This window comes from Bombina bombina, chromosome 9 (genome assembly GCF_027579735.1).
Source record: "Bombina bombina isolate aBomBom1 chromosome 9, aBomBom1.pri, whole genome shotgun sequence".
Lineage (NCBI taxonomy): Eukaryota > Metazoa > Chordata > Amphibia > Anura > Bombinatoridae > Bombina > Bombina bombina.
Genome location: NC_069507.1, coordinates 39603978 through 39628409, shown reverse-complemented (window position 1 = coordinate 39628409; position 24432 = coordinate 39603978). Strand labels below are relative to the sequence as shown.

General features: G+C 35.9%; 1 protein-coding gene across 1 annotated transcript in view; it reads right to left on the bottom strand.

The window, feature by feature from the left end:
- The window catches only part of OPN4 (opsin 4), a 106460-nt gene that overhangs the window by 9397 nt on the left and 72631 nt on the right, over positions 1 to 24432 (bottom strand). Inside the window, exons 10-11 of the mRNA XM_053692864.1 lie at positions 21253 to 21405; positions 19528 to 19596 (exon numbers count right to left, since the gene is read on the bottom strand). Of these exons, the coding sequence (XP_053548839.1) occupies positions 19528 to 19596; positions 21253 to 21405 (222 nt within the window). The remainder of the gene's footprint in view (positions 1 to 19527; positions 19597 to 21252; positions 21406 to 24432) is intronic.

Genomic DNA, 24432 nt, shown 5'->3' with positions numbered 1-24432 from the left:
ATGAATAATTCGTTTGGCCGTAGTGTTCTCTATCTCTGTAGTTATGTCTAAAGGCTTTCTGATAGGGAGCCCTTTCCCATGGCCTTTGGGGGCTCTCATAGTGCCCATAGTAGGGTTCGGATCTGTAATGTTGTGGTCCCCAGTACATTTGTTCCTCCTTTCTATAATTAGAATTATCTCTATGGTCTGTTCTATTCCATTCTGGTCTGGTAGGACTATATTCTGAATGTAGCCTATCTTTCTGAAATCTATTCACATGTGTTTTTTGTGGGCGAAACCTATTCTGCCCCGGTTGCTGTATATTCTGATTCATAACTTCTGGTTGTCTGTCATATGCCCTATTATCGTCAGGTTTTACCGATGTACTCCCTACCATATGGTCAATGTTTTGTGTGTGATCTGTGGTTTCAATTAATTCGTTGTCACTAGCTCTTTTTTCGTCTAGTTCTCTCTTTAATTTTTTGGTCTTCTTTGTGATGACATCCTCTCTTATTTTAGTTACTTTTTTAACTAAATTTAATTTCTTTTCTGAAATGTCAATGCCAGAACTTTCTAAGTTCATCAATATCTGCTCATCCTCCTTGATTTCAATGTCCGTGTCATTTAATAGTTCATCCCTATAATCAATGATGATATTCATTAGGGTGACTGAGGCAGTGGCTAAAGCCTCTGCCCATCTAGAGGAATATTTGGGTTTGTGTATTGGAAAGGCACAATCTTTAGTGACCATTAAGCCCTTAGGTATGATTTTAAGTTCAATGCATTTTCTTAAAAATGATATGTCTGCCTTATACTTCACCTCTGATACTAATAATTTCTCTAGATTCTTAAAAATAGTCTGGACATCTAAACAGTCATCTTCTCCTTTTTCTAGGTACGATGTGTCAAAATCAATATCCCCAAAACTATTATGATGTCCAAAAACATGGAGGAGATCAAAATAATGACTACATCACTAGTTCGAGGCATGGGAATTGGGCAAATTCTGACATGCCAAGAAGAGATGGAACACATGGAGAATATGAAAAAAGTTCTTATAAACCACATGATATGACGAACTGTAGAAAACCAGATATGTCTGATAGACAGAACGGATATCCCAACAGAAGCCTGTCGAATGCCGACACAAACTCAGGGACGATTTTAAACCAAATCGCCTCATCTTCACATTTTTTAAAAATGAATCAACCAGCAGTAAAGGACAAGAGAAAGAATTAGAGGAGGAGACCTCTGAACCACAAAGGAGACAAAAAAAGAAGACAAGAGGCAAACGTGGGGGAAATAAAACAAAGAGAAATAAGACCCCAATAACAAGCGATGGGGCAACTGATAATAAGGATCTTACACAAATACCTTCATCATCTCGTGGATCCGATAAGAGGGCCACTGAAGATGGAATCTTCAACCTTAGTTCATACGAAATAAAAAAAGAAGAGAAGGAAGTTCTGAAGTATGGCCTCTCTTTTGCTCCGGCAAGGAGCATGGATAAATTCCAAACATTTATGAGTACCAAGGATTTTATAAGGAAATTAACCTTAAAAAGGTACTTCCTAAAAACTGCTCTTGATACAACGATACCCAGAAGCTACACCTCAGCTGATGCTGAAGATCCATATATCCACACGGGACTCAAACCTAAGTCCAGCTTCTATCCCACTCATGCTAAAGGAAATGCCATTGACGCATTTGAAATCATGGTCACCAAAGATATTAGAGATGTCAAACAAAAGAGTTTGAAAAAGATTAAACACAACCTAACCAAACAACATACAGAGACCATCAGGAAACTTGAGGCGAACAACCAACTAACGATTAAGCCAGCCGATAAAGGCGGGGGCATCGTTATTCTCGACAGGGAAAAATACAATGCAGAGAACCAACGTCTTCTCGACGACCAAAAAACATATCTAAAGCTTAGGAATAATCCTGTGAAACAATATCAAGAAGAACTCAAGGAACTTCTCAAAACAGCCAAAAATTCCGGCATTTTGAACGAAAAAGAGCATAGATATCTAGACATAAAACATCCGATGACACCTATAATATACCATTTACCCAAGATACATAAAACCCTGATGGACCCTCCCGGACGTCCGATTATTTCTGGAATCGGGTCACTCACAAGTAACTTGTCCGAATACGTCGACCAACATCTTCAGAAGTACGTAAAGGCCCTCCCATCATACTTGAAAGATTCCACACAGGTTCTAAACATCCTGGAAGAGATCCCGTGGGAAGAAGGCTACATCATGGCCACCTGTGATGTAGCCGCCTTATATACCAGCATACCCCACAAAGAGGGACTTGAAGCAATAAAATGGTTCTTGGATAAAGATCCCCTGATGTTGGAAGATCAGGCCAAGTTTATATTGAACAGTATTCAACACATTCTACAGCACAACTACTTCTGCAATGAAGGAATATACTACCAACAAATCTGCGGTACAGCTATGGGGACCAGGTTCGCGCCCAGCTATGCCAACTTATATATGGGCAAATGGGAGAGTATATTCTGGGACTCCTGCCCAGCGAGCGCGGACCTGGTCCTCTACCGCAGATATATCGATGATATTCTTATCATCTGGAAAGGTACAACCCAAGACCTCATACATACTATTGAGATTATGAACAAAAATGTTCTAAATCTAAAGTTTACCCACATTTGGAGCCCAAAAGAAATAGTCTTCCTGGACTTAAAAATAGAAGTCCACAATAGCAAATTGGAAACGTCCACGCACTTCAAAACAGTTGATAGTAACAACTATGTGCATTACAATAGTTGCCATCATGAAAAATGGATAAACAACATCCCCAAAAGTCAATTTTTAAGAGTTCGAAAAAACTGTTCGAATATCCAGACTTGGGAGAAACAAGTGACCCGCCTAAAAGAAAAGTTTGTAGAACGAGGCTATAAGGAAGAAGATCTAAACCTCAAGATAGAGGAAGTAAGAAAGGTGGAAAGGAAAGATCTAACAAAGTACAAAGAAAAGAAAGGATACGGGACAGAAGGAAGACTCAATGTACCAATGATCACAGAGTACAGCAGTAACAGATATATTATGGAAAATTTTTTTAAAAAACACTGGCATCTGCTGAAAGACGACGAGATCATTGGGAACTTACTCCCTGATCGACCCAGCTTTGTATATAAAAAAACAAGTAACCTAAAAAACGTATTAGCTCCAAGCTTGCCTCGAAAGAAAAAAACAAAAACACACGACTTACAGGGAAAACCACTGAAAGGGTATTTCCCATGCCACTCTTGTAAAGCTTGCAAGAGAGGGATTAAGACTAAACAAGTCCATTCATTCCAAACTGGAGAAGAATTTACAATTAAGGACATTATCAGATGCAAAGACACAGGGGTCATCTATCTCATCGAGTGTTCCTGTGGCCTCCAGTATGTTGGCCAGACTTCAAGAAGCCTCAGAGATAGGCTGAGAGAGCATATATTACTGATCGAAAAACAAAATAAGGACACCATACTATATAAACATTTTTCAGATAAACACAATGGCAGAATACAGGAGATGAGATTCATGGGCATACAAAAAATAATGAAAAATTGGAGGGGAGGGGACTTTGAAAAAATCCTTCTCAGGGCAGAGTCGAAATGGATTTTCCTTTTGGACTGCCTACACCCAAAAGGTCTAAACAATAAAGAGGACCTGGCCCACCTCTTTAATCAGTAATGAGAACCCACTCCTATGCCCACCTATGATTCAAATCAAACGTTAGGTCTCACCAACTTTCCTCCCCATACATGAAAACATCTTACTTAAACTTATCTGAACCTTAGATAGTTAGTTAGGAATACCTTCCCTCTTAAAAGAATTACTACACGCACTCCTAGATATAACAGGACAAATGGTATATTACCCTACGATTACATAATAGAAGTTCCCTCTACATAAATGCTATGTCGGGTCCAATTTTAACCCGATAGGTTCATCAATCCCTGCTCATACACATTCATCAGTTCTCCTTATATGTAAGTGACACCCGATATTATGCTCGACTTCAAAATGCCAATCCACCAACCTCTCATTAAAGTAACAACTAAATATAGAATAACCCCAATTTTGACCTTAAAAGTCTAGTCCGCTCCTATTTCTCTAAGTTATTGCCTCTTGATTGATAATATATAAAAAAAAAAGGTCCAAACGGGCTAAGATACACCTACAATTAACCTCACACTTAACAAACACTAAAATAAAATATATTTGAGTACCCATATTAGGATAACATTTCCAACCCTAACTGTTATTTTCTAAAGTAAATGCTATATCACATCCAATAGATTTTTGTTCTGTAGCGAAAAACATCTCCTCAATATTACCAACATAAGCAATCCGATCATAGGCACCACCTATGAACGATTGGTCTCTATACCATAGAAAAATTATAGCAAAACCACTGCCTGGTACCAGTTCACGATAACCCAAGGCACCATATCAATCCACTTTTCAAAATGTGGATTACAAGATGTACTGTTATTTGACCAAAATACCCTGCCTAATAAGAAATTGGGCCATGATGTTATGATGATGTCATATACTGTACACATGTATGAATATATATCAAGACCCGTTGAGTCCAAAATAGGGCACTCGCAACTTCCAATATACAAAGACGGTCCAAAAAGTGACCATGCTCTGTATTGTATTTTATTTTTAGCTGCTTTCGATTACCATAAGTGTTGCAAAATACACTTAAGAGATACATATGGCATCTCCAACTGACAATTGTGTTTCTTTTTGCGAGTGCCCATAGGGGCGGGGGGTCTGGGGATATCGCCGCTAATTGGTTAGCATGCTGCAACAGTTGTTTAATTTGGATGTACTGAATATCAGGTGAGGATACAGAGGCATGCCAGTCTGGTCCGTAAACCGGAAGTGATGTCACGACTTTCGCTTTCCGTTTTTTGATACATCCAAATACATGCAATAATGTTGCCATAAGCACGTTCACTGAAATACCCCTTATATGACATGAAATATATTGACAAACAATCCATATATTTGACAATTAAAGCAACTTTATTTCCAAAAACCAAGCGGAACCGGAAGTGGAATGTTTTGTAAGCCACATCCGGGTATTCCAGCAAACCCCTATTTAAAGATGCTTTGCTTACCACTGGATCAGTCTTGAAAAAGGTCTTTTGAGGACCGAAACGCGTAGACCCTTTGGTAAGCATCTTTTCTACTCTATTATTACTATTTTTTACTGTATTACGCTATGTTGTTATTTTGGGTTGCAGGAATCTACTAGGGACGACAATATTGAGCCGCTGATTGCCTAAAGTTCATTGGGATCCCTGGAATTTACCTTGTCTCACCCATTACACTTTATTTTATATTCCTTTTTTTCACCTGGCTTTGTTGTGATTAGACTTTAATTTTTTATCACCACTGTGATATATTTGGATCACCTATTGGTCACAATTTGGATAACAAATGGATTAACTTTTTATGCCTGTTTTTTCCGTTTTTTTCGCACCGATTTTCGCACTCACTTTGTTCTCCATCCCTCCTTTGTTGAGCATCATTTTTTGGATTTTTCATTTTTTTGATTTTTCATTGACTAATAATTTGACTTTAAATTTTCATCCTATTGGTTTTTTTTTTTTTTTTTTAGGACCCCTCACTATTTTTGATTGGATATCTTTTGTTTTTATGTCGGAGTCCTAGTTCTCATTCGACATTTATTCATGTGTACTTTTTATTTGTGATTTTTCATCCAATTTTATTATTTCCACTGTGTTGCACTTTGTCACATTCCACCTGTAACCACTTTTACTGTGTTGTATTTTGCTACATTATATTTGTTCTCTGGTAGCTTTTAAGCATCCACATCCAGGTCTACTCTGAAAAGGGTTACTCTCATAATTTTGCATAACTCTGCACGCACCTCCCACACTTCACCACAGTGTACACTAAATATGGATCCATAGCCTACTCCACTGACCCACCACATCCCACCCATTGAATTCTCAGACAGCGCTATCAACCTTTTTATGTACCCTAGACTTCTACGTTAATTATATGAATGCCAAGGTATTTCTGATTTTACAGTTTTTTAAATCCACTAACCGTCCTATGGTTTTATATATGTTTTAATACTTGTTTGGCAATTTTTGCCACTACACCACTTGGTTTTATCTTATTGTACAATTTATTATTTTATCTGATTGTAATAAATCCACATTTTTAAACGTATCGGCAGTTTTGTATATTTGTCCCTTGGCCTTCTGGCGCTGTACCGCTCCCTGTGTCTTACTTCTACTGGATAAAGCAGATCATGCTATTAGTGTGCCCTATACTTCTACTGGATAAAGCAGATCATGCTATTAGTGCGCCCTATACTTCTACTGGATAAAGCAGATCATGCTATTAGTGTGCCCTATACTTCTACTGGATAAAGCAGAGCATGCTATTAGCGTGCCCTATACTTCTACTAGATAAAGCAGATCATGCTATTAGTGTGCCCTATACTTCTACTGGATAAAGCAGATCATGCTATTAGTGTGCCCTATACTTCTACTGCATAAAGCAGATCATGCTATTAGTGTGCCCTATACTTCTAATGGATAAAGCAGATCATACTATTAGTGTGCCCTATACTTCTACTGCATAAAGCAGATCATGCTATTAGAGTGCCCTATACTTCTACTGGATAAAGCAGAGCATGCTATTAGCGTGCCCTATACTTCTACTGGATAAAGCAGAGCATGCTATTAGCGTGCCCTATACTTCTACTGGATAAAGCAGAGCATGCTATTAGCGTGCCCTATACTTCTACTGGATAAAGCAGAGCATGCTATTAGCGTGCTCTATACTTCTACTGGATAAATCAGAGCATGCTATTAGCGTGCCCTATACTTCTACTGGATAAAGCAGAGCATGCTATTAGTGTGCCCTATACTTCTACTGGAAACAGCAGAGCATGCTATTAGCGTGCCCTATACTTCTACTTTATCCAGTAGAAGTATAGGGCACACTAATAGCATGCTCTGCTTTATCCAGTAGAAGTATATGGCACGCTAATAGCATGATCTGCTTTATCCAGTAGAAGTATAGGGCACGCTAATAGCATGCTCTGCTTTATTCAAAAGAAGTATAGGGCGCGCTAATAGCATGCTCTGCTTTATCCAGTAGAAGTATAGGGCGCGCTAATAGCATGCTCTGCTTTATCCAGTAGAAGTATAGAGCGCGCTAATAGCATTATCTGCTTTATCCAGTAGAAGTATAGGGCACACTAATAGCATGATCTGCTTTATCCAGTAGAAGTATAGGGCACACTAATAGCATGATCTGCTTTATCCAGTAGAAGTATAGGGCACACTAATAGCATGATCTTCTTTATCCAGTAAAGTATATGGCACACTAATAGCATGATCTGCTTTATCCAGTAGAAGTATAGGGCACGCTAATAGCATGCTCTGCTTTATTCAGTAGAAGTATAGGGCGCGCTAATAGCATGCTCTGCTTTATCCAGTAGAAGTATAGAGCGCGCTAATAGCATGATCTGCTTTATCCAGTAGAAGTATAGGGCACACTAATAGCATGATCTGCTTTATCCAGTAGAAGTATAGGGCACACTAATAGCATGATCTTCTTTATCCAGTAAAGAAGATCATGCTAGTGTGCCCTATACTTCTACTGGATAAAGCAGAGCATGCTATTACTGTGCCCTATACTTCTACTGGATAAAGCAGAGCATGCTATCAGTGTGCCCTATTCTTCTAATGGATATAGCAGAGCATGCTATTAGTGTGCCCTATACTTCTACTGCATAAAGCAGATCATGCTATTAGTGTGCCCTATACTTCTACTGGATAAAGCAGAGCATGCTATTAGCGTGCCCTATACTATTACTGGATAAAGCAGATCATGCTATTAGCGTGCCCAATACTTCTACTGGAAACAGCAGAGCATGCTATTAGTGTGCCCTATACTTCTACTGGATAAAGAAGATCATGCTATTAGTGTGCCCTATACTTCTACTGGATAAAGCAGATCATGCTATTAGTGTGCCCTATACTTCTACTGGATAAAGCAGAGCATGCTATTAGTGTGCCCTATACTTCTACTGGATAAAGCAGAGCATGCTATTAGTGTGCCCTATACTTCTACTGGATAAAGCAGATCATGCTATTAGTGTGCCCTATACTTCTACTGGATAAAGCCGAGCATGCTATTAGCGTGCCCTATACTTCTACTGGAAAAAGCAGATCATGCTATTAGCGTGCCCTATACTTCTACTGGATAAAGCAGATCATGCTATTAGTGTGCCCTATACTTATACTGGATAAAGCAGAGCATTCTATTAGCGTGCCCTATACTTCTACTGGATAAAGCAGATCATGCTATTAGCGTGCCCTATACTTCTACTGGATAAAGCAGAGCATGCTATTAGTGTGCCCTATTCTTCTAATGGATAAAGCAGAGTATGCTATTAGTGTGCCCTATACTTCTACTGGATAAAGCAGAGCATGCTATTAGTGTGCCCTATACTTCTACTGGATAAAGCAGAGCATGCTATTAGTGTGCCCTATTCTTCTAATGGATAAAGCAGAGCATGCTATTAGTGTGCCCTATACTTCTACTGCATAAAGCAGATCATGCTATTAGTGTGCCCTATACTTCTACTGGATAAAGCAGATCATGATATTAGCGTGCCCTATACTTCTACTGGAAACAGCAGAGCATGCTATTAGTGTGCCCTATACTTCTACTGGATAAAGCAGATCATGCTATTAGTGTGCCCTATTCTTCTATTGGATAAAGCAGAGCATGCTATTAGTGTGCCCTATACTTCTACTGGATAAAGCAGAGCATGCTATTAGTGTGCCCTATACTTCTACTGGATAAAGCAGATCATGCTATTAGTGTGCCCTATACTTCTACTGGATAAGCAGATCATGCTATTAGTGTACCCTATACTTCTACTGGATAAAGCAGATCATGCTATTAGTGTGCCCTATACTTCTACTGGATAAAGCAGAGCATGCTATTAGCGTGCCCTATACTTCTACTGGATAAAGCAGATCATGCTATTAGTGTGCCCTATACTTTACTGGATAAAGAAGATCATGCTATTAGTGTGCCCTATACTTCTACTGGATAAAGCAGATCATGCTATTAGTGTGCCCTATACTTCTACTGGATAAAGCAGATCATGCTATTAGCGCGCTCTATACTTCTACTGGATAAAGCAGAGCATGCTATTAGCGCGCCCTATACTTCTACTGAATAAAGCAGAGCATGCTATTAGCGTGCCCTATACTTCTACTGGATAAAGCAGATCATGCTATTAGCGTGCCATATACTTCTACTGGATAAAGCAGAGCATGCTATTAGTATGCCCTATACTTCTACTGGATAAAGCAGATCATGCTATTAGCGTGCCCTATACTTCTAATGGATAAAGCAGAGCAATGTTAGGTGTTGGGTGAAGAAGTTTCAAGAAGGAGAAACTGAAATTGCAGATAAGCCAAGGAGTGGCCGTCCATCAACATCACATTAACAAATAAATATATATGTATGTAGGCATATACCTATTTATTTACAGGGAACACACAACTCGCAGAAGCAATAACCAGCCACTAGTAATGGCTGGTTATTTATTGCGCGCCCACAAATGGGCAAATTTGCCTGTTTGCGAGAACACAATAAATTAGCGCTACACTTGTAATCTAGGCCATAGTATTGTGATCACTCAAGAAACTCGAGACAGATTCTGGGCTATATTACAAGTGTCTCTCTAACGTTAGTGCTCACGCAATATTGATATATAGTGCCCATATTAACTTGTGCGGATATTAAAAGTTTTAAGCGTGACTGCACAAGAGCAAACGAAATTTGCACTTGCGTGAAGGGTTAAGGCTAAAAAAATTGCATTAAACACTACATAAATACATTATAATAAAGTATTACATTCATATATACACTATCTAATAAAAATATTAACATAAATATTAAAGAGTTACAAGGGTTATTAAAAGGTATATGTGTATTTATGGTTATATGTGTATATATGTATATATACACATGTATACACACACACACACATATATATATATATATATATATATATATATATATATATATATATATATATATACACACACACGCACACACACACACACATTCTGGAGCCCTTTCCACTAAAATACCTGAAAATAAGAAAAATATTTGTATTCAATTTTAATATTTAATAATGTGTTTTACTATGTATGCATTATAAATATTTTACATTTCAATGCTCTTCACATAGGGGAAAATGTATGTATTTCTAAATAGATATTCATATACTGTGTATATTTATATTTATATATATATATATATATATAAATATATATATGTATATATATATATATATATATATATATATAAACATAATTTATGTAAGAACTTACCTGATAAATTCATTTCTTTCATATTGGCAAGAGTCCATGAGCTAGTGACGTATGGGATATACAATCCTACCAGGAGGGGCAAAGTTTCCCAAACCTCAAAATGCCTATAAATACACCCCTCACCACACCCACAATTCAGTTTAACGAATAGCCAAGCAGTGGGGTGATAAAGAAAGGAGTAGAAATCATCAACAAAATAAATTTGGAAATAATTGTGCTTTATACAAAAAATCATAACCACCATAAAAAAGGGTGGGCCTCATGGACTCTTGCCAAAATGAAAGAAATTAATTTATCAGGTAAGTTCTTACATAAATTATGTTTTCTTTTATGTAATTGGCAAGAGTCCATGAGCTAGTGATGTATGGAATAGCAATACCCAAGATGTGGATCTCCACTCAAGAGTCACTAGAGAGGGAGGGAATAAAATAAAATAAAAACAGCCATTTTCCGCTGAAAAAAATTAATCCACAACCCAAAAAAATAAGTTTATTTTCATAATTGAAAGAAAAAAACTTAAATCAAAAGCAGAAGAATCAAACTGAAACAGCTGCCTGAAGAACTTTTCTACCAATAACTGCTTCCGAAGAATTTAGTAAATGTATGCAAACAGGACCAAGTTGCTGCTTTGCAAATCTGATCAACTGAAGCTTCATTCTTAAAAGCCCACGAATTGGAGACTAATCTAGTAGAATGAGCTGTAATTCTCTGAGGCCGGGCATGACCTGACTCCAAATAAGCTTGATGAATCAAAAGTTTCAACCAAGAAGCCAAGGAAATAGCAGAAGCCTTCTGACCTTTCCTAGGACCAGAAAATAAAACAAATAGACTGGAAGTCTTCCTGAAATCTTTAGTAGCTTCCACATAATATTCCAAAGCTCTTACCACATCCAAAGAATGTAAGGATATTTCCAAAGAATTCTTAGGATTAGGACATAAGGAAGGGACAACAATTTCTCTATTAATTTTGTTAGAATTCACAACCTAAGGTAAAAATTGAAAAGAAGTCCGCAAAACTGCCTTATCCTGATGAAAAATCAGAAAAGGAGACTCACAAGAAAGAGCAGATAGCTCATAAACTCTTCTAGCAGAAGAGATGGCCAAAAGGAACAACACTTTCCAAGAAAGTAGTTTAATGTCCAAAGAATGCATAGGTTCAAATGGATGAGCCTGTAAAGCCTTCAGAACCAAATTAAGACTCCAAGGAGGAGAAATTGATTTAATGACAGGCTTAATACGAACTAAAGCCTGTACAAAACAGTGTATATCAGGAAGTATAGCAATCTATCTGTGAAATAAAACAGAAAGAGCGGAGATTTGTCCTTTCAAGGAACTAGCAAACCCTTATCCAAACCATCCTGAAGAAACTATAAAATTCTAGGAATTCTAAAATTTATGAGAAGAACACCATGAAATGTAAGTCTTCCAAACTCTATAATAAATCTTTCTACAGACAGATTTATGAGCTTGTAACATAGTATTAATCACTGAGTCAGAGAAACCTCTATGACTCAGTACTAAGCGTTCAATTTCCATACCTTCAAATGTAATGATTTGAGATCCTGATGGAAAAACAGACCTTGAGATAGTAGGTCTGGCCATAATGGAAGTGGCCAAGATGGGCAACTGGACATCCGAACCAGATCCGCATACCAAAACCTGTGTGGCCATGCTGGAGCCACCAGCAACACAAATGATTGTTCCATGATGATTTTGGAGATCACTCTTGGAAAGAGAACTAGAGGCGGGAAAATGTAAGCAGGATGATAACACCAAGGAAGTGTCAGCGCATCCACTGCTTCCGCCTGAACATCCCTGGAACTGGACAGGTATCTGGGAAGTTTCTTGTTTAGATGACAGGCCATGAGATCTATCTCTGGAAGACCCCACATCTGAACAATCTGAGAAAATACATCTGGATGGAGAGACCACTCCCCTGGATGTAAAGTCTGGCGGCTGAGATAATCCGCCTCCCAATTGTCTACACCTGGGATATGCACCGCAGAGATTAGACAGGAGCTGGATTCCGCCCAAGCAAGTATCCGAGATACTTCTTTCATAACTTGGGGACTGTGAGTCCCACCCTGATGATTGACATATGCCACTGTTGTGATATTGTCTGTCTGAAAACAAATGAACGGTTCTCTCTTTAACAGAGGCCAAAACTGAAGAACTCTGAAAATTGCACGGAGTTCTAAAATATTTATTGGTAATCTCGCCTCTTGAGATTTCCAAACCCCTTGTGCTGTCAGAGATCCCCAAAAAGCTTCCCAACCTGAAAGATTCGCATCTGTTGTGATCACAGTCCAGGTTGGCCGAACAAAAGAAGCCCCTTGAACTAAATGATGGTGATCTATCCACCACGTCAGAGAGTGTCGTACATTGGAATTTAAGGATATTAATTGTGATATCTTTGTATAATCCCTGCACCATTGGTTCAGCATACAAAGCTGTAGAGGTCTCATGTGAAAATGAACAAAGGGGATCGCGTCCGATGCTGCAGTCATGAGACCTAAAACTTCCATGCACATAGCCACTGAAGGGAATGACTGAGACTGAAGGTGCCGGCAGGCTGCAACCAATTTTAAATGTCTCTTGTCTGTTAGAGACAAAGTCATGGACACTGAATCTATCTGGAAGCCTAAAAAGGTGACCCTTGTCTGAGGAATCAAGAAACCTTTTGGTAAATTGATCCTCCAACCATGTTTCCGAAGAAACAACACTAGTTGATTCGTGTGAGATTCTGCAGTACATAAAGACTGAGCTAATACCAAGATATCGTCCAAATAAGGAAACACCACAATACCCTCTCTGATTACAGAGAGTAGGGCACCCAGAACCTTTAAAAAGATTCTTGGAGCTGTTGCTAGGCCAAATGGTAATGCTTGTTTAGAAAAGAGAATCTCATAAACTGATAAATGTTCTGGATGAATCGGAATATGAAGGTATGCATCCTGCAAGTCTATTGTGGACATATAATGTCCTCGCTGAACAAAAGGCAGAATAGTCCTTATAGTCACCATCTTGAAAGTTGGTACTCTTACATAACGATTCAAAATTTTCAGATCCAGAACTGGTCTGAATAAATTTTCCTTTTTTTGGCACAATGAATAGATTTGAATAAAACCCCAAACCTTGTTCCTGAAAAGGAACTGGCATGATTACCCCTGAAGACTCCAGGTCTGAAACACACTTCAGGAAAGCCTGAGCTTTTACTGGATTTGCTGGGATACGTGAGAGAAAAAAATCTTCTCACATGAGGTCTTACTCTGAATCCTATTCGATACCCTTGAGAGACAATGCTCTGAATCCATTGATTTTGGACAGATTTTATCCAAATATCCTTGAAAAACCTTAATCTGCCCCGACCAGCTGAGCTGGAATGAGGGCCGCACCTTCATGCGGACTTAGGGGCTGACTTTGGTTTCCTAAATGGCTTGGATTTATTCCAATTTGAGGAAGGCTTCCAATTGGAAGCAGATTCCTTGGGGGGAGGATTGAGTTTTTGTTCCTTATTCTGACGAAAGGAACGAAAACGGTTAGAAGCCTTAGATTTACCCTTAGGTTTTCTATCCTGAGGCAGAAAAACTCCCTTTCCCCCAGTGACAGTTGAAATAATAGAATCCAACTGAGAACCAAATAAATTATTACCTTGGAAAGAAAGAAATAGTAATCTAGATTTAGATGTCATATCAGCATTCCAAGATATAAGCCACAAAGCTCTTAAAAATGATTAGCATATTGTAGTAAGCGAGTAATGCTAGATAAGTCAGAATCCAATTCCTGTTGCGCTAAATTCTCCAACCAAAAAGTTGATGCAGCCACAACATCAGCCAAAGAAATTGCAGGTCTGAGAAGATGACCTGGATATAAATAGGCCTTCCTTAGATAAGATTCAAGCTTCCTATCTAAAGGATCCTTAAAGGAAGTACTATCTTCCATAGGAATAGTGGTACGTTTAGCAAGAGTAGAAATAGCCCCATCAACTTTGGGAATTTTTTCCCAAAACTCTATAGATTTTGCTGGTAAAGGATACAATTTTTTAAACCTTGAAGAAGGAATAAAAGAAGTACCTGGCTTATTCCATTCCTTAGAAATCATATCAGAAATAGCCTCAGGAATAGGAGAAACCCCTGGAGAAACCACAGGAGGTTTAAAAACAGCATTTAAACGTTTATTAGACTGAACTTCAAGAGGACTGGTTACCTCAATATCCAAAGTAATTAACACTTCTTTTAATAAAGAACGCATATACTCTATTTTAAATAAATAAGTAGATTTGTCAGTGTCAATGTCTGAGGAAGGATCTTCTGTATCAGATAGATCCTCATCAGAAGAGGATAAATTATTATGTTGTTGGTCATTTGAAATTTCATCAACTAAATGAAAAGTTTTAAAAGACCTTTTACGTTTATTAGAAGGTGGAAATGCAGACAAAGCCTTCAGGATAGAATTAGAAACAAATTCTTTAAAATTTACAGGTATATCATGCACATTAGAAGTTGAAGGAACTGCAACTGGCAATGTACTATTACTGATGGATACACTATCTGCATGTAAAAGTTTATCATGACAACTATTACAAATGACATTCGGCGAAATAATTTCTACAATTTTACAACAAATGCACTTAGCTTTGCTAGAACCAATGTCAGGCAGCAATGTTCCAGCAGAAACTTCTGAGGCAGGATCAGATTGAGACATCTTGCAAAATGTAAGAGAAAAAACAACATATAAAGCAAAATTATCTATTTCCTTATATGACAGTTTCAGGAATGGGAAAAAATGCAAATAGCATAGCCCTCTGATAGAAAAAAAGGCAAGAGGCAAACACCAATGGGGTATTGAAATAATGAAAAAGTTTGGCGCCAAGTATGGCGCACAATGTAACTTAAACTTTTTTGGCGCCAAAAATAACCGGAAATTACACACTCGCGTCACTAATGACGCAACCATGTGAAATGTCTCGGCGTCAAGTATTACACCGGAAATGACGAAGTTGCGTCGTAGACTTATTTTTTTGCGCCAAAAATATTTTCGCGCCAAGAATGACACAATAAAATTTAGCATTTGACGCACCCGTGGGCCTAATACCGCCCGCAATTTGCAAGTAGTCAATTGAAAAAAAGACTAAACCCCAGGTAAGAAATACATTTCTTAAAAAAATGTTTATATTCCCCAAATATGAAACTGACAGTCTGCAGAAGGAAATACATGAACCTGACTCATGGCAAATATAAGTACAATACATATATTTAGAACTATATATAAATGCATAAAGTGCCAAACCATAGCTGAGGTGTCTTAAGAAATAAAAATCATTCTTACCAAAAGACACCCATCCACATATAGCAGATTGCCAAACCAGTACTGAAACAGTTATCAGTAGAGGTAATGGTAAATTGAGAGTATATTGTCGATCTGAAAAGGGAGGTAGGAGATGAATCTCTACGACCGATAACAGAGAACCTATGAAATAGACCCCCGTTAGGGAAATTATCGTATTCAATAAGTGATACTCCCTTCACGTCCCTCTGACATTTGCTGTACTCTGAGAGGAATTGGGCTTCAACAATGCTGAGAAGCGCATATCAACGTAGAAATCTTAGCACAAACTTTGTAAGTTTTGGCAACGTTTGTAAAACTGAATTGTGGGTGTGGTGAGGGATGTATTTATAGGCATTTTGAGGTTTGGGAAACTTTGCCCCTCCTGGTAGGATTGTATATCCCATACGTCACTAGCTCATGGACTCTTGCCAATTACAAGAAAGAAAACTATATATATTTATATATATATATATATATATATATATATATATATATATATATATATATACAGTATATATATATATATATATATATATATATATATACACATATAAAAATATAGATATATGTATGTATACTGTATATATATATATATATATATATATTATGAAAAATTCATTAGATACATATAGAAATATCCATTTAAAAATAAAAAGAACATTTTGTTTCTACGAGAAAAAAATTTAAAATATTCATAACTACCTTTGGGTTAGCTCTGCAGTTTAAACTCCTGTTGGGTTATTACGCAAGCAATAAGTGTTAGTTCATTGAAGTTGACGAGGAGAAGAAGTTAGCACGGTTGCGATTTCCGAAGTACTTAAGTTAGTGGCTTTTGTTCGCATACAAACATTTTGCTTTAAACTTGTAATACGTGTGCTAACCTGCGTTTATTAAAAGTTTACTTCTGTCGGTGTTTGAACGTGAGTGAAATAGCTAACTAGCACGCCACTTGTAATCTGGCCCTCAGTCAGAAAGGGAAAAAACATTTTGGAAGTAAATCGCTAATAGATTTTGATCGCCTCCATAGCACATCAGGACACTCTAGACTATCACTTGAGCAATAAAAAATTACTTTTTTGATTTGTAATATAAGCTCAAAAATGTAAGTGACATATATTGCACTCAAGTTATGTTAACAAACTATAGCTCTGATCTAGGCTATAATAAGCTAAAGACAGCAATGCAAAAATTATAGCTTCTAACAAATTAGAGTATGCAATTGTGGCATTGTCCTTTAAAACTTAACACAGTAGAAAACAATAATCAGTAAATGCATAATAAAGAGACAATGAAAAATCACTTAGTTTGAATTTCAAATGAGTAGTAGATTTTTTTTCTAACAAATGCCAGTTAGTTACACTTTCTAATCTTTTCTAATGCATCATGTGACAGCCATCAGCCAATCACAAAATGCACATATCTATATTCTGTGAATCTTGCACATGCTCAGTAGAATCGGGTACCTCACAAACTGTGCATATAAAAGACTAATCAGTTATGTTACTACTGGGGGACGTCATCACATTCTCGGACCCAGGCAGCACAATATCTTTAGTCCGCCCTGGTTATGTTCATTAAAGGGACATGAAACCAAAAAAATGTATTTCATGATTTAGGTAGAAAATACAATTTTAAACAACTTTCCAGTTTACTTCTATTAACAAATTTGCTTCATTCTCATTGTATTATTTGTTGAAGGAGAAGCAATGCACTACTGGTTTCTAACTGAACACATGGATGAGCCAATGACAATCAGTATATATATGCAGCCACCAATTAGCAGCTAGAACCTAGGTTCTTTGCTGCGCCTGAGCTTTTTAGCAAATATAACAAGAGAAGGAAGCAAATTAAATAATAAAAGTCAATTGGAAAGTTATTTAAAATTGTATGCTCTGTTTAAATCAGAAATGCCTAATTAAGACTTTACTGTCCCTTTAAATGGAAGCAGCCATTAAGAAATCAGATGTTATAATATATGTATTTATAAGGCCAAAATACTTCCCCATTGTTTAACCACATAAATTATGAAAACAATTGATGACACAATAGTTTGCAGTCCTGTCTGGCAGGTAAGGTGTTAAAGCATTTGCTTGTAACTATTCTGTCAGTGTCTCCAGAGCTAATAGTTTATGTGATTGATTACCTGTCAACAATTATCAATCCTTATAGATAGCTTCATCAACACTATCACTCTGTATCTTTATATTCAGTAAAGCACATTTAGGCAGGGATTGACACTTGTGACAAAGTGGTGTTGTTCACTCTGAATAACATATTAATTAGGAGGAAAGTTTGTGTTTCTCAGAATCTTACAGATCAGTTAATTGTGAAATCTTTAGCTTCATTAATTAACAAAAAAAGACCAGGAATCAATACAAGCTACATTTCCCTTTAAAAAAGTTAGATTTGAATGGACTTTTTTTGTTTGTTTGTTGTATCTAAAATAAGATATTGTAAAACATATGGGCTGCGTTCTCCAGCTATGAGTACGACAATAGCCAAATCACGTCAGCTGACACAGTGGCGCTAAGGTACTGCTATCTCTGACAGTGTATTTCAGAGTCCTGTTAATGTTTTGTTATAAAAGTTACATTTTAGTAAACGGTGACCTGTGCGTCTCACTTTATAACTTATTAGGGTTGTTTTTAGCCTATGATTAGGCAGGCTATCAATTTAAAAAAAAAAAACAACTTTAAAGTGACATGAAACCCATTTTTTTTCTTATGATTTAGATAGATCATGTGGTTTTAAACAACTTTCCAATTTACTTCTAGTATCTCATTTGTTTTGTTCTCTTGATATCCTTTAATTAAAAACATACCTAGGTAGGCTCAGGAGCTGCTGATTGGCGGCTGCACATATATGGTTTAGGGTTTGTAACTAGGGCATGTTTTTCTGGACAGTTATGAGCTACATGTGCTGCAGTATCTTCATGAATAGTGGTGTCCATCTGTACTATGTATGTGCTGTCCAGAGGCACACTACATGCCCCTCCCTGTACACCCTGCAGCTCCAGGTGGCCACCTGTTATGGCTCATGTTATTGATTCACCCAATGTGTTTAGCTAACTCCCAGTAGTACATTGCTGCTTTTTCAAAAAAGGAGACCAATAGAATGAAGTATATAATCAAATTGAATGGTAAAGTTGTTTAAAATTGTATGCTCTATATGAATCAGGAAAGAAAAGGTTTTGGTATCATGTACCTTTAACTTAAAGAGACATGAAACCCAACATTTTTATTTTATGATTCACATAGAGCACACAGAGAACACCATTTTAATAAATAATCAATAATCAACTTTGGACTTTACTTTTTTTTAAATCTAATTTGCTTTGTTCTTTTGGTAAACTTTCTTGAAAACCATAGCTGGGGTAGCCTCGTGAGCTGGGAGCTAACTGCTAGCTGTTGATTGGTGGCTGCTTATATATGACTCATGCCATTGGCTTACTGATGATGATGATGATGATGATGATAATAATAATAATATAGAATAGAGAGGAGCTATCTCCATTTTATACTATTTTGAATTTCACATTTATATCTAATCTTAGTGTATTTTTAAAGCAGCTATTAATAGGATTTGTACAGGAAATCATATATTATAATCTTTTTCATGCGGCCCCTTTTTTAACATTAGTATTTTATTTAAAGAATTAATTAACACAATATTTGGAAATTCTCTTCATAAACAGGCACTTCTACATAGTAACTAACAGCATAATTATATATCACATCATTACATAACTCATATCTTATTTGACCATTTTGTGTACTTACAATAAGAGGGGAATTTCGATCAACTGCGCCAATTTCAACCAATGAAATGTCATCTGCATCCATTGATGTCTGTTATATGACAAAGATGCATGGTCATTATCAATTAAAATGATGATATTTCAGAAAAAAAAGCCTAATTAGAAACCATTATATTGTTTAAACATTCAAGTTCAACTATCGTATTCCATTTTACCCAACTCTAGGACGTCGTATTATGCAAATTACATTTCTTATAATACAGGTAAAACTGCAAATAAAATTACAAGCTTTCATTGGTTCACATCTTATTTAACCAACTTATTTTTATCATATTTAAATTGATATTATAGTGCATTAATAACATGCTATAATTTATTAGAGCATGTAATTTTACCACTAATGACCCTACAATTATTTGTATTTATTTAAACCACCTCTAGGTGGTTAAATTACCATTTGGGAGCTGCAGAGCACTGTTGGCCCATATGAGCCAATCAGCAGTGGTGGCCGCAAAACCCAGATGTGCACTGCTGCTGCTGGCACTTTGCAAGGGTTAAACACATAGAATTGCAGGGTGGCTAGTACTAAAATCACATTTAATTTCATGAATTAGAGCATTCAATTTTCACTATATATACTTTTTACATATTTATTTATAAGGACTTTACAAAGAACTTGTTTCATACAGTAAGAATCGTTCATGAGATGGAAGTATTTGTCTGTTAAATGAAGGCTTCAGGATTTACAAACGTGTATTTTCTTGGGTGTTTGAATCAGCACTTTCATGCAAATAAACAATTACATAATTATTATTACTGTTATTTTAGGAATAATAGCATTATCTAATAGCAAACAGCCACCATAAAAATGTGATGCTATAATATATATTTAAAGAAAATGTATCAGATTTTGAATAAGCACAGCACCAAAATTTAACGACTTCTCAGCCCAAGAGAAAATTGAGATTTGATTGACTCATTGATGTTGACAGGAAGGTTTAGAAATCCTGAATAGTTTTTTACTAGAATTTGGCAATACTGGCTTACAAAGAAAAACTTATTTTTCAAGTGTCATGCAGTCATGACAAAACTGGATTTACGAAGACTACACTTAAAAATTAATTTAACTAAAAAAAATGTATAAAGGAAAGCAATATACCAAAAATAAGCAATACCCCCCCAACAAAATCTTGAAGCATAAATAAAAAAACCTCAATTTTTTTTTATTAAAATTTGACTAATGTACCATTTTAGTGCTTTATTATTCTTTTTTCACAATAAAAATATAGACTTCTTACAATGTTATAAAAATGAAAAGAAAAATAACAAGTAAGGCAAAAGGAAAGAAAAAGTAATTTTTTTTAGCTCACTAAGCTCTTGAAAGATATAATAAATACATAAATAAATAAAAGTAATCATACTGATAATAATAATAATTATTATTATCATTTTTATTATAATCATTATTATATTTATTATCATTATTCCTATTTTTATTATTAGTATTATTATCATTGTTATTATTAAGATATATAAAATAAAATAAATAGATAAATCAATACAAAGAAATAACCACTTTTTAACAGGTATTGTAGGGCTTAACACTGTTTGCAATAAAATGACCCTTATTGCGAGCCATCATTTCAGTGTTTAGCTTGGGATCTCTGGAATTTGTATGTTTGTGGTTTCAATTATTTTCCCACTGACAGCAAAATTACATAATGATTTATTTAAAATGCTGATTTACCTTCTCAAAAATTCCAGAATCATGACTTTTCAGCACAGTTTTGGATTTAATATCATTGCTCTCAGAAGTGCTTTTGCTCATTTCATAGGATACCTGCCTACTGGCTGGTCTGGAGGCCATACTATTGATATCAGCTTCAGTATCAGTCCAGCCCTGTAATGAATACCAGAGAGTCACCAAAGGGACATTAATTTATTTATTTATTTATGTGTTTTATATATTAACAAATAGGCACTGCACTGCAAAAGATAATTTAAAACTGTCATTTCATTAACATGACAAACCTCTTGAAAAAACCTCAAGTGTGTATATCTTATTTTTTTTCTGTGGCAAATTAGGGGCAGATATAGCAGATATAAACAAGTTACTGTCCTAATCAAGGAAATACTGTGCAAAGTGTTGAAAGGTCAGTAGCACACTCACCGTCTCTAGGGTTATTGGAAAAATATGATTTTCAGAAGTAAATTGCAGAATGATTTATGGGGGGAAAATGGAATTTAATGTCCCTTAAATGATTTTGGGAGGAAGTATCTACAAAGAAATGGCACATAGAGATGCAATAGACTGGAAGGAGAAGAAAGAATGGCACAGAATGAAACAGTCAATGTCACATTTACTTTCACATCCTGAAAGATAAAGAGAGAAAATCACCAGAGGATGAAACATATTGTCCAGATATTGTCCAGTATTAAAGGTTAATAAAAGAAAAACAATGAAAAATAGATAACGAAAAGCAGGAATTTCCTGATTTTTTTGTGTTTAAGTGGGAAACTAAACTCTGGCAATATTTTTTGCCTTATCCCCACTAAACAAAAGTTACAGAAATTAGAAAGGCTGAAATAACAGTTCTTTAGAATTGAGAAAAATTGGAATATTAATATATTTTTTTAGATGCCAATGCACACGATATTAAAGGGATATTTAACAATTTTCCTTTAGTAAAAACAAATATGTTAAATCAAAGTAAATATGAAAAAATAAATTGTGTTAAAAAAAACAGTAAACAACGTACTTGTTTTCTTGCAAAATGAGCACTTAGAAATGCCCTTAGGGAAATGAGAGACCTAATATGTTGGCAACTTAGGTTGCATTTGGCCTCTTCTGAGCATGGGCAAACCTGACTCCCAGTTTATCTAGTACTCACTTTATAGTAAACCAGCTCATGTTACTCTAGGCATTTTATGACATGACTCTTGATAAACCTTCCTGTTGAGACCATAGCCTTCTTGTACGGCTGTGACAGGAAGTAACAAACACAGCACAAATTAAGTTTTAAAAAAATAAATAAAAGGTAAAAAAACTTTTAAAATGATGACTACTACATATTGCAATGATTTATATTAAGCCACTACCTTTTTTTTTTAATTACAACAATGAAACAAACTTTTTCCTATCCCTTTAAGGTTGTTTGTAAACGGAAAATGAGAAGGAAACCATTAGGGTTTTCGGAGATGTAGCACATACTGTAAAGACAAAAAGATAGCTTAAAAAAATACAAACACAGTCAGGTGAAGATATGGAAATATTGTGACTCTTTAACTGATTAACTGAGAAGGATAAAGCTCATGCATAGGAGAGAATATTACAGTCAGTGAATTTTTTTTTATAAAATCTTCTTTAGATGTATCAGTGAAAAGAGAAAAACTATGGGAGGGATAGTGGTAGAGGAAGATAAGCATATTGCAGACTGTTTAAATAATTCCTTCAGTTTTGTGTTCACAATAGATTATGAATATAGGATCACCCAACTGAATGATGCTACTATAAACAGTATGGTGGCTAGCACCTCTTTTTTTACAGGATGAAGTTTTGCTGACATTTTAAAAAATAGAAGTGATAAATAATATTCATCTAAGGGTAACAAATAATACTGGATTTGTGCTAGGTGCTCTAAAATACAATATATGGATACAATCACTGTAGTTGTTTTTAGTGATTGGAAAATTGCTAAGGTAGTCCCTCTTCTTGAAAATGACTATGGGCAATAGTCTGGTAACTACAGGCCTGCCAGTTTAACATCAATAGTATGGAAATTAATGTCATACTTATCAAGATGATTTCTTTAACTATGTTATAAAGTTGATAGATAGAGGTACTCTTCAGGCGTCAGTTATTGGTCATGTTTCTTTATCATTGAGATTGGTTGTGGGTTGCAGGGGAAAGTGTGTCTTTTTGCAGATGATTTCCAAAGAGTTGGGTCTAGATTTATTACGAGGCAATCACCACGGATTCATTTTACCAGGGTAATTGACAAGCTCTACTCTAACGAAATCGTTTGTGTGAGGATAGAGAGGCGGTATTGCACCAGGGAACACAAATATTGGGAACACATTCGCCCCACTATTTGCGATAAGATGCGGACAGGTTCACAAAATGTGAATCCTGTCTGCTCGCAAATTGATAAATCTTGCTCTTCTTATTGGTTTGATATTACAGATATTACAGAAGGAGTAGTGATATGAAAAACTTGTTGAATGAACAGATGAAATGTGAAATGAAAAAAAAAACTAACAAGTGGTTATGATCTCAGGTTGAATGGTATTAGGTTCAGGAGTAATTTGCTGATGTTTTGCTTTACAGAAAGAGATGTTGACTCATGGAGAAAAACTTTAATAAGGGCAAATACTGTTACATTTTAAAAAATGTCAACTATATGTATATAGTTATCCTAAGAACTATTTCAAACTATGGGCAAGATTACTGTAGCGCGCAAGCGATATTTTTTTGCGGCTGTTTGCGCGCAACAGAATTAGCATTCATATAACAAGTTGAAAGTAAATGTGAACATGAGAGCACAATGGCGATGTGTGCTTGTGGGTTAGCGTGACTTCAGAGGCAGCGTAAAGGGTAGGGTAAGAAAAAAAAAGGTTGTACTAAACACAACATAAATACATGTAAAAGTACAGTTACACTCATTTAAATGTTGTCTGAATAAAAAAGATTTATGGTATAAGGTGTTTGACAAAAAAGTGCTGCAAAGGGCTTTACTATATATATGCATACAGACTATGTGTATGTATGTAAATATATGTATGTATGTAAATATATGTATGTATGTATGTAAATATATGTATGTATGTATGTAAATATATGTATGTATGTATGTATATATATATATATATATATATATATATATATACACACACACTTACACACTCACCGGCCACTTTATAAGGTACA